Raw genomic sequence first — 12,576 nt, forward strand, 5'->3', positions numbered from 1 at the left:
TCTACTTGAACAAAAAATATTTATAGTAGGCTCTTTCTGTAGTGGCAAAGAACTGAAAACTGAAGGAATGTCCATCAATTGGCTAAACAAGTTATGGTATATTATTGTAATGAAATACTATTGTGCCACAAGAAATGACAAACAAGATAATCACAGAAAATTTGGAATACTTATCCAAAGTGATGCAAATTGAAGTGAGTAGAACCAGGAAAATGTTATACCTCAAAACACCAAGAGTAAGATGATCAACTGGGAATAACTTAACTAACAATTCCAAGAGACTCATAGTGAAAAAGATTATCTAACTCTATAAAAGGAATTTGACAGAATCTGAATGCAGAATGAAGTACGCTTTATTTTCATTCACATTAATTCTTCCATGAATTTTTCTCTAGTGTAAGCAAAGTGCCTTGTTTCACAACATGATGAACATGGAAAAATATATAATAGCATATGCACAATCTACATCCTATTTCCTGCCTTCTTGGAAAGTGGGAGTTAGGAAGGAGGGAGAGAACATGAATTCTAAAATGTCAGAAAATAATCAATAAAAATTTTATTGGCATGTAATCTGAAAAAAATGGCAAAAAAGAAATATACCAGATGGATGTTCATGGAAAATTTGCCCTGAGAAGGAAAATCAATTTAAATTGGAAATATTTAGAGCAGAGAGAACCTGAGTGCAGTCTGAACCAGATAAAAATATACTTCATATCTGATTTCAATATGTTAATGTATACATAGAAAAACAAATAGTTTTCCAAGTCAATATGGGCCTTAAGGGATCCTTATGAAAGGTTTAGTAGGTCCCATACCCATTGGAGTTTGACACTAGTTAGAGTGATCAAAGCTTAAATTCGTCTAAAATAAAAAATGGCATTTGAAATAATTGACCATTTATTCTTAGACTATTTTCTTTTTGAAGTTCACCATTCTATCTTAGACTTGTATCTAAGCCATCAGACAAATAATGAAAAATCAACTTCCTGAATCGTTTTTTGGGGTTATATTTACTCATGTGGAAAACAAATGTAATAAAAGGACTATTTTTTTTTGTTTTGCTTGTTTAGATCATTTACTCTTAGGATACTATGTTTAAATTCACTTCTTTCAACATATTGTCTCACCTATTCTACAAAAAATTATATGTTTACATAAAGAATATTTAGTAATTCTTCCTTTAATTTTTTAAATAGAAAATTTGGTTAACACTTTTCATTAGAACTGAAGATACTGTTATTCACAAAACATTTTTAGTTATGTATCTTTTAGAGCTTGGACCAAATTTTAAATCTTTAGAATAAACCTAACAGCTAATTGAATTTGAGATGAGATGCAGGATTTCTTGGGCTTCCTTTTGACTTGTCCAAATTAACAATTAAAATAAAAGGACACATAGTGGATGTAATCTATCATTCAAGTGAACAGTTAGTCAAAATAAAATCAAATGTTGAGCTAGCTCTGCATAATTTATTTAAGAAAAGAAAGCACAGTGGGACTGCATGACTGAAAAATACTTCATAATATGTACAAATATGGAAATGTGGATAAATAAGTTATGCATTATAGGTTTGTGAGAATTAAATGATTTAATATGTGTGTTTAACACAGTATGTGGCACATAGTAGATGCTATCTATCTATCTATCTATCTATCTATCTATCTATCTATCTATCTATCTATCTATCTACTTTCTCTTCCCTTTCCCACATAAGAGGTGAAGGGACTCAATAATAAAGTGGTTAAAGTAAAAAAGATAGATTTTTTAAATTAGAGGAAAACAATGATAGAGATGAAGAGTGTGACTGCATTTGGATGTACAAAAGCTTTTCTATGGGAATAATCAAGTCATACATAGAAAACTTAGTATACAAACATTTACAATTTATCCCAAGATAATGTATTATGCTATTTGTGTATATATGCCTCTAAATCATCTTGATAGAGTGTAAGCTCCCTATGGATAAGCTGTAAAATGGAAAGCAAAAGGGACCAAACAGGGGCTTTTTTGCTGATTGATGTGATTGTAATTGCATAAAATTAATCTGGAATTTATGCCTTCATTTTACAAAGGAAAGTTAAAAAGCAAAGAGGTCATCAAGATGACTACTCATGCACAAATGTGAATTTTTATCGGTAGAGATTAAGGGAAAATATTTTGTGAGATGTGAAAAATTGAAGGATGTGCCAGTAGCTTCATTCAAAGACTCATATAGTCCTGTAATTTCCAATGTTCAAATTTATTTAGTTCATGTTGGAATACCATTATATTTTTGTTTCCTTTTTTTTTTTGTCCACAGGTAAGCTGTAGAGGAATTTGGAGAGGGATGTGTGGATATATATGGTATTGGACTTTAAAAATGAGACAATTTAGGATTACTAGTCACGAACATTAAAATATTTTCTAATGTGTAAGTAGATATAATGATTGGTGGCATAACATATACAGTCTACAAATATTTTACTTTACTAGCAATTATGGTGATTGCATTTTAAATAAAAAGAAAAGACTACCTGCACATAAAAAGTGATGATCTCACAGATAAATCTCCAATGTCTCCTTATAGACTAACACAAGACATAAATATTTACTTCCTGGTAGCATTGCCTATTTGGATTTGAAAGTTTGGGCTATCTTACATGTTTATGAGCTTTCTGGTCTATTTACTTTTCAGTTTATACTCTCTGACAGCCAGTGTGCTTGTTTCCTTGCTTTCTACAGTTCATACAATATTTACTAAACATGATTTGAACTTTGAGTAAAAAAAATGAACTTCTATTCTTCCCAATCATATTCCATATTTATCCTCATTACTATAGTTGGACTATTGGGTTTTGGCTACTTTAGTGCCTCTACATATAAGAAGCAAAACAAAGCCAAGTGATCTGATATAATATCAGGAGAGTATTAAGTTTGATTGCCCTTATGTCTTGTTTGCTGTCTCCTAGGCTTCAAAAGATAATACATATATAATATATGCATGCATATACACAAACACATATACCACAACCTTCATGCATACCTATATACATGTAAAACATACAAATCCCTCACACATTTATGTATATAGCATATACACACAGATAACATTGACAGCTATAACAACCTTCAAATATATATCTATATCCAAATATGTGTATATCTGATATACAAGAGTGTACAACAATCAGGGTTATGTTTTATGTGTGAGTGTATATGTGTGTTTTTGAATGTGCATTTGGAGGGTTGTATGTATGTATGTAAAATATATGTCTCAGTATATTCTAGTTGCTACCTATTAAGTCTAGGATCAAAAGCAGACTCCATCGTTTGTCATATATAGCCCTCCCCCCCAATTTATCTTTGCAGGTTTATTTTATATGATGTCTCTTCACACAATTTACAGTTTGCCCAAACTGGCCCTCTCGCTGTTCCTAACAACACTTTATGTCTCATTTCTGTCTCTTTGCACAGGCTGTGTCCTATATCTGGATTCTCCTCCCTCCTCATCTCTGCCTCTTACCGTCACAATCTGGCTTGTGCCAGTTTCCAAGCAAGGTCTTTCTTCACTGCCTGGGTTTGTAGCATCTTTTCTAAACAGTTATTAATAATATATTTTACACACTTATTACACACTTATACACGTATAAGTGTGTAAAATACATATGTATGTACATATATGTGTGTAAAATATATAATCTCCCCCTTTGAGAGAAGGGATTTCCCCTCCTTCCTTTGTATCTTTACCACCTAGCACAATATTAGACACACAGTAGGCACCTAATACATAACTTCTGATTGTTTTTCTTTTTCTTTCTAGCTAGGGTTGTCAGAAGTAGGAAGTTTCCTCTGCCTCTCTGGACATTCAAAATAGATGCTTCTACCAACCTACTCTTGCCATAAGAAGAGAAGAGTAAGAATGGTGGCAACTATGTAAATAGGATGTGTAACATTCTCTGTATCTTTCGGTTAGCTTGAATAGGAGCAATGCCCCGTCTTACATTCTATTCCATCCTCTCTAGGTAAAAGTAGTCTATCCTGTACTGTGATTCAAGTATTTTATTTTCAGAGGAAGGCAAATTAAAAATTAAAAATTAAATTAAAAAGCCTACTCATTTTATCTAAATCTCTTGGTTATGCAAATTAAAGACACATACTTTTGTAACAATTTTTTCTTCATTTCTTTAAAACATGATGCTTCATCTAAAATTCCTGATTGACAGGTAAGTTGTTGACAATAGATTGCAGTAAATTCTCATTGCAATAAATTCTCACATTTGAAATGCCCACTATTTCAGAATTTATATACCTGTTGTTCAATTAATCTTTGAAGCCCTTTCTTTGCATTTTAGAATCAACACTAATTCTAAGTCAGAAGAATAGTATAGGTTAGGCAGTAAGAGTTAAGCGGCTTGCCCAGGGTTATACAGAAAGGAAGCAACTGAATTCATATTGGAACCTAAGACCTCTTGTCTCCAGGCCTGACTTTCTTTCCACTGAGCTACCTCACTGCCCCCAGTTCAATTAATTTTTAAAAAACAAATTCTTAAACATTTTTTTTATCTCATGGACCCAAAAGTTAGTAAAAAAATGAATTTTTTTAGTCAAGTTAATGGAATCTGTAAAATCCAGGGAGAACTCTTGGAACTCTGTGGATTTCAAGTTAAGAAACCCCTATTTTATTTCTTTTCTTTTATTATTTTTTTAAAACCTTGCATTCCATCTCAGAATCTCCTGCATATTGGTTCTAAGACAGAAGAGTGGCAAAGGCTAGATGATTGGGGTTAAGTGACTTGTCCAGGGCCACACAGCTAAGAAGTATCTGAGGACAGATTTGAACCCAGGACTTCCTGTCTCTGGGCCTGGCTCTCAATCCACTGAGTCACCCAGCTACTCCCAAGAATCTCTGTTTTAAAGAGATTTATTTAGTAAGAATTATTTTGTATTCCATTTATATAAAAAAGAAAATTGAATATTAGAAATTATATAAATGTGGATACTGTACCTCACCATTAAAAAAGCAGAAAATTGTGGAGACCAAAAGACCCTGTAAAACAAAACAAAATTCAAAATTCAAAAAAACTTTACTTTTTCATTAAAAATAAAACCTAAGAATTATGGGGGAATAAATGTGTGTACATATACATTAAAATGTTCAAATGGAAAATTTTAATATAAATGTATACATTCCTAATTTAACTGAATTAGAAACACTATACAGTATATATTTAATCAAAAGATTTATGAGTTTTTGGTTCAAGTAATAAAAACAATAGGTAGGATTTTTGTAGCACTTTAATGTTTACAAAGCACTTTATTCATTATCTTATTTACTCTCTCCACCAAAGTAGATGACAACCTTTCACTTCTTAACAAATTGTATTCAAATGTTGTGTGGCCAAAATAATTAAAAATTTGGTGACCAACCCTCTAGTAATAGGTCTCTTTGAAGTTGGCAGTGGTGACCCTCTGATGATAGATATCCCTAGTACAATACATGATACCTTTCCAGCTAGGAGATACTGGCCAGAGCTTGTTTTCTATTGATGTGTTCTCTGAGAACCCAAGGTTGATTGAGGTTATCATGAGGACTGAATACATGATCAGTCATGCAGAAAAAGTGAGGTAACATTTTAAACACTTTAAAAGCAGAATTCCCAAAGTAATTATGTCCACTTATGGGGAAATAAACTAGATAAAAATCTCTCTCTCTCTCTTTGCTATTTTCTCAGTCAAACAGTAAATAAATGATATGAAAGCTACCAAAAAGTCTCTAATTCCCACATAGTATGATTTTTACAAATATCATGAGTTATTTCTTAAACCTAAGTGATGAGATGGTTAAAGTAAGTCATACAGGAGAGAGCATATCTCCTATTATTTTTCCTATTCTTTTTATACCCCTTTAATGTCACTCTACCAGATAATGATATATCTAGATCTAATAATTCATATATATAGTTTTCATATATATATGAAAATTTGAATTGGAAGTTTGGAAATTTGGGCCATTGTGGGGTTTGTGCTGGAGGTGTCTAGACTGCTGGTAACTCAAGTATTATTTTGAAAATGAGGTGACATCCCTACACTTAGCCTCATTCCCAACACAATTCTGTTTTACATGACTTCTAAGTGACAAAGGAATTTTGCCAGTTTCTAGTGAATGTTGAATCCTCTCATTGAACTCCTAAACCACGGATACAACATGGGGAGGGGTTGGTGGTATTCCATAACGCAAATGAGCCAAAATGATAGCAACAATAATGTTGAGAAAAAAAAGCAACCCAAATCATTTGGAAAAAAGAGAATATCCTCCAGTATACATTTTTATAGAAGGTGAAATAGTGAGAAATGGATCAACACTACACATGTATGGATGAGCAATTATATGAAACTGTTGAATAGCAGAGATGCTAATAAACCCCCCAATAGTTTTGTACCTGATAATGCATGAGGATGTGCATAATATAGTCATATATTTCTTCAGCGATTTTTCCTCCTGGCCTCCAAGGAATGAGCACAAATTCAATTCCAAGCAGGGGCACAAGAATGAGGGTTGCTCTTACTGCTTTCATGTACAGATTTGACTCTGCTTGGTGAGTCACTTTTAACTTGGTGATAAGGACTCGCACAATGTTCAACAGGAAGAAGAGGTTCACCTACAAAGGGAAAAAATGGCAGTTCTGAGGTTACTTAAAGCATCATAATAGTATCATTTTTTAACTTATGCTGAACTGATTTTATATGTGCAGAGCCATGGAGTCAATACATCATGCATACTTTATAGTCCTAATGAATGAAGATGTGCTAAGTCCAAGGGTTTCATGAAGTAGCATGGATATATAAACTAAAAGTGATTTTTAAAAAGGGTGGATGGTTTTAAAAGTACATGAAATCCTGAAAGAATGGAAATATCTGAAGACTTTAGATGAAACTTCACTATTTGTCATGCTTCATTATGATATTATTTTCAGCTGTGAGCTTACAGATTCTATAGTTGTCCAAAACCCAAAACAATGGGGTATGTTCATCTCTTATGATTGTCCTGAAATCCGAATCACATATTAATGAACCAGTGCTAAGGACTAGCAATTCAAGAAATTTCTGGTGGCACTATTCATTTGCCTCCTGTCTCCCCAACTAAAAGATTGTGGTTTTCTCTTCCTGTTTTCATTTAGTTTTATCTATTCTCATTTTCAACCTCATCCCCCATGATAATTTCAAAAATCTCCCACATAACACTGATATCATTCCCATTAACAATATTAAAGATGCAATAAAGTGCATCCCAAAGCATAATATAGTGATACGTAGGCATATCCACATTCATAGAGTAATTTGTCAAGCAACCATGGTAATATTTTATATAACATGGGTAACAACTATCTGAGATATAGCATGATATTACAGAGAAGTATGGAATTTGGCATCAGATAGTCTGAGCTTAAATTCTGCCTCAGCTATACATTGGTTCTATGACCATGGATTGATCACCCTCTTGATGTTTCAATTTTCTTATCTTTAAAATAGGACTAATAATATCTGTGCAGATATAACTGGGTTCCTATAAAAATACCATTCAGAAAACTTAAAAATCTATAGAAACATGATTTTGTAGTATCATATAAGTCATTGAATCCAAATCCCTAAATTTACAAAAGATGAAACCAAGAGAGAGTTCTTATTGTTGAAATTTACTAATTAAAAAAAGACACTGAAAAGAGTTCAGGCATAAAACCTAGTTTCTCTCTCTCCTCATAGAAATTAAGATAGCACACACAAACTAATAGACCTCAGGGGAAATGCCACCATGAAAAGCAAAATGCTTATAAATTCAGGCATGTTGCTGAAGACATGTCCTTGTGAGAACTGTAAAAACTCAATACATTATCAAGTGAGTTGCAACCTCAACACTTTCAATTTATCATCTTTTGTAGGCATATTCTGTGGTTGACTCTTGTTTTACTCAATGGAAAATATTACCCACCATTAAAGAAAATGCACCCATGAATATAAACTTATAAATAATGTAGAATAGTAAATTTATAAGATTTTATACATATGCCTTAGCTAATGTCCCTTATGAAAATAATGGTAGAAACATGGTAAATTTAGTTGCTATTCTGTAAGAGTGGAAAAAAAAAACAAATTCTGATTGAGTTGCAGATTCATCTTCCTAGTTCTTATATACTTTTTAAAGAATCTGGGATTATACATAGGGATAACAGATATACTGAGACTAGAACTAGTATTTTCTTCTTTCCAACTTATGAATTGATGTTTTGGATTTAGTCTGAAAATAGTTACCATGCCATTCTCTTTGTAACATCAATTTAAAGATGTCAAATAAATTCTTTTTACTGCTCTATAAAAGCACTTTTACTTCTTTATAATAAATGAAGAAACTAGGAAGAGAAATGTGATTATCAAAAGAAATACATTTTATAAAGCATATACTTGAGCAAAAAATTAGTATAAGATGAAAGCTGACAGAATAGCAGGAACAGATGGAAAACAAGTAACCGTTACAATGATATTTGCTATAATGTAAGGTATGTGAATTTTTCATGCAAAAGGTAAAAGACAACATGATATTTGAAAAATGAATTATTCATGACATATCTAAACTTTATAATACTTTGAATAGGAAAAAAGGATGCTTCCATATCATTTTCTACCATACTGAAAACAACATTTTTGACCTCTCTAGTTGGTGCCTTAAAACAAGGCTGTAGGAAAAACCACATTTTCACATAAAGAGACAGCTTCTCCATCTCCTACTCCCTCCACCTCAACACCTACATTTGAATGAAATTGTAATTTTTTGGTGTAAGCTCTCTTGTGAGATTCTCTCTAATAATATAGATCTGTAATCTTTCTGAAACATGTAGTCCTACATATCCTAGTTGCCTAGGACAGTGAGACTTAGAGTGACTTACCTAGGGTCACATAATATATATGTTTCAGAAGCCTATTTTGATTCCCAAATTTTCCTCCATCATAGATTTGCTCTCTAATGACTACACGATGTAGTCATATTTTCCTTTTACATTCCTAGATTATTTCGTTCCTTTAAAGAAAGAAGTTTCAGAAAACTCTTGTATATAATTGTATTACTTTGTCATATTTCTAATAGTTATAATTTATATCTGCTCTACTCTGTGGACTTTGGGACTCAAAACTCAACCTAATAAAGTAATAACTTTTTTCCCCATCAGAGATGGAATTCCTTAAAATCACCTAGTACTTTGAAAAGTTTTCAGCAAAATTTTTTATCTTATTGGTACAGTATTGTATTCCTTTAGTATGAAAAATCAGGCCATGTTTAATGGAGTGTGAAAAATGTGCATTGGCAGGCTCACTTCCTGAACAAGTCCTCTTTCTTCTTTATTGGATATACGCCTTTTTCAGTAAACAAAGAAAACTATATCTTTTTTTTTCTTTCACTTCTCAGAAAATCTCTTCATTTTAATGTCAGGTTCATCATGCATAAATATTTATAAGTTAATTTATATTATATAGAGTAAAGCATTATCATAGGGAAATAGTAAAAAAATCATGCCTAGGAAAGTTAGAAACACAGGAAAAGCAGACTTATAAGCTGAAATATTGACTAATCTATAGGCATAGTAACAAAAGACTATTTCCTTTAAGCTATGGAGGAATGTTTTTATTGATTTGATAAAGATAAACAAAGACTAATCTTTTACTCTTACATATCATCCATCCTCTAAGCATCATGAAGTTTATATAGTACTTTATGGTTTGCAAAACTCTTTAAATATGTCTTCTAATTTGATCCTCACAACAATCCAGTGAGATTGGTGCTGAAAAGATTATCTCTTTTCAGTTGAAGAAACTGAGGAATGGAAGATAAGTAACATGCCTAAGATCTCACAGCTGATAGAACTATTTTATATTCATTTGTTACTTAAACTTGTACAAGCTCTGGAAGAAGGTTGGCTGGGTTTATTTGGGTAAAAGGAAACAAGTTATATATAAACTCAAATAATGTCAGTGGTATTAGCAGTCATTTTCATTATCTTAACAATGCATTTTAGTGTTTAACCACATACTTCATGTTGCATGTTACCTAATTTATATCTTTAAGTTTTATATCTCCAGCTATTTTGCAAGATCTTGAAAACCAAAGACTGAGTGTTCTATTTCTTCTCTCTCTTTCTGTGTTGACTATGAACATAGTAGTATTTAATAAATATGTATTGAATGAATTAAGATATAATGAATTTGTGACCTTGAGCAAGTCATTTTATCTCTCTGAACCTCAGTTTCTCTTTCTGTAAAGTTAGGAGGTTGGATTAGGTGACATCTGATATCCCTTTCAGTTATAAACCTGGAGCTAAATTCCAAGAATTCAGGTCCATTTCATTAGGGACTAAATTACTAAACCATATCAGATTACTAACCATATTACTAACCAAATTACTAAACCATATCCACTTTTTAAGTGGACAAATGGCTTATACAAACTCAGATAGGTAGGAATCATTTAAGCACGGATATGTCTTTCTCTTTCAGGCTAGAAAATGAGTACACTATCCATCTTTGTCTAGCTATGTTTATTTACATATGTAAAATATATATTATATGTATAATATAACTAATATTACATTACACATATATATATAGTGAATGTATAAGTTACACATAACATGTATTTCTTACGTAGGTTATTATGGCATCATGGTATAGTGGAGAGTAAGAGCTAAATTTGGAATCAAATGACTTAGATCTGAATGCTATCTCTCTCTAATACTTACTAGCTGTGTGACCTTGTACAAATCCCTAAACCTTTTTGTATCTCAATTTTATCATTTGTAAAATAGGGAAACTCATTCTCTTATGCTTACTAACTAGTAGAGATGTTATGAGGAAAGGGATTTGTAAACATTAAAGAATTATGTAAAATATGAAATAATAGTATATAATCATGAAGGCCATCATTTTATTTCATTTCCCCCCATTAGATTCATGACATTCTCTTATTTTTAAGTGCTATTAAATCTCTATAATGGAAATATTTCTGGGAACTTTCAGATTTTGATATTTACATACCTCACATTTTTCATTATTGGAAACTTCATACCTCTTTTACAATACTAATGTTTTAACCTATAACTATGTTACCTTCTGAGATGATGTCAAGAGATAAAATATTAATTACACATAAATTGTAGAAACTTTAAGTACTATATACAATTTATAAGGAGTATAAAATATAATCATTCTCTCTTCCCACATATGAATATCCAGATAAAACTGCATTTTAACAGTTTGTTTATCTATTGAATACTATCATGCTAAATTAAGGAATAATTTCATGGAATATAAACATAATTTTAAAAATATTCGAAAAATCAACTTTCTTTAGTATAAGTTTTCTTAATATCTAGAAATATGGTACAAAGGCTAGAAAACTGTATAAAATACATAGAGGATTAAAACAAGTGATGCTAAAAAATAACTTACCAATAAAGCTGCACAAATTGGACCATGGACGATGTACAGAAGATGAGTTTCAGAGCTGATCCAGCAGCTAGGTTGAAAAAAAAGGCATAGAAATGAGTGCAAATGATTCATTTTCTTAGCTTCATAGTAAAGATCAGAAAGAACACTGCCTTACTTGTCATTGTAGTATAAACTTCTTGCAATAGCATGTAAACAGGCAGGTATCAGTGGGAATCCTGTCAAGTTAAAAGAAAGAAGGATTTCAAAGAGATGACTTTTCATCAGAATTTACTTTCTAAAGTGGATATTTCTATAAAACAATGCTAAATTGCTGTAGGTGCTACAGAAATACAAATTATATATGTGTATGTATGTATATATATATATATTTATATATACATAAATTGAGCATCCATGCTCATCAGTGATTTAGTACTTTTACTGTTCTGTCTTGTGGAGGTGGTTTTTCTTTCACAGCCTTTTGTCTTAGCTCAGCTGATATATGTCCTCATCCATCTCTTGCCTACGCTACTTTGGTATTTCTCCATCATGCCATACCAGAGGGTGCATTCTGTACCCCACTATCCTCACCTCACCATTTCCTGTAGTAGAGCTGTGGCAAAATTATATAAAGAAGCTATAAATACTATATATATATATATATATATATATATATATATATATATATATATATATATATATCGGAGAACTCATTAAAGGTGAGAATCCCAAAGTAATTTAAATTGTTTCAAATAAGAAAAACAGTATGGTTTAGATTCTGATAATGCTGGTCTTGAAAGATAGGGCTATTACTGCTTTATAGTCTATTGAGTTTAAATGATAAAAATAATCCACTATATTCTACTATATGCTACGAAGGTGGTTTTGTTCTGATACTAAAATTGACATGAAGTAGAAAAAAATCCTAATTAGGGGAATCTCCCCTTCCCCTTCACTTCTTTGAAGTATTGAGAGCCTTTATTATTGCTAGAAAGAGGATATTTCTTGATTCTGTAAACTAATAATCTTTAATTCGCCAAAGGTAAATCAATACCCTCCAGCTGTGATAGAAAGAGGCTATTGATTTCTAACAATATAAGAGAAATAGAATAGGAGAAATTTTTTCT

The 12,576-nt window shown here is 31.7% G+C and overlaps 1 protein-coding gene across 3 annotated transcripts in view; it reads right to left on the minus strand.

The window, feature by feature from the left end:
• The window catches only part of CALCRL (calcitonin receptor like receptor), a 117,846-nt gene that overhangs the window by 5,633 nt on the left and 99,637 nt on the right, over positions 1-12,576 (minus strand). For all 3 annotated transcript variants that reach the window (XM_007494486.3, XM_056794108.1, XM_016433736.2), the window contains 4 exons: positions 11,625-11,685; positions 11,471-11,537; positions 6,421-6,639; positions 4,986-5,027 (listed from right to left, as the gene is read on the minus strand). In XM_007494486.3, coding sequence (XP_007494548.1) covers positions 4,986-5,027; positions 6,421-6,639; positions 11,471-11,537; positions 11,625-11,685 — 389 coding nt within the window. The remainder of the gene's footprint in view (positions 1-4,985; positions 5,028-6,420; positions 6,640-11,470; positions 11,538-11,624; positions 11,686-12,576) is intronic.

Source organism: Monodelphis domestica, chromosome 4 (genome assembly GCF_027887165.1).
Source record: "Monodelphis domestica isolate mMonDom1 chromosome 4, mMonDom1.pri, whole genome shotgun sequence".
NCBI lineage: Eukaryota > Metazoa > Chordata > Mammalia > Didelphimorphia > Didelphidae > Monodelphis > Monodelphis domestica.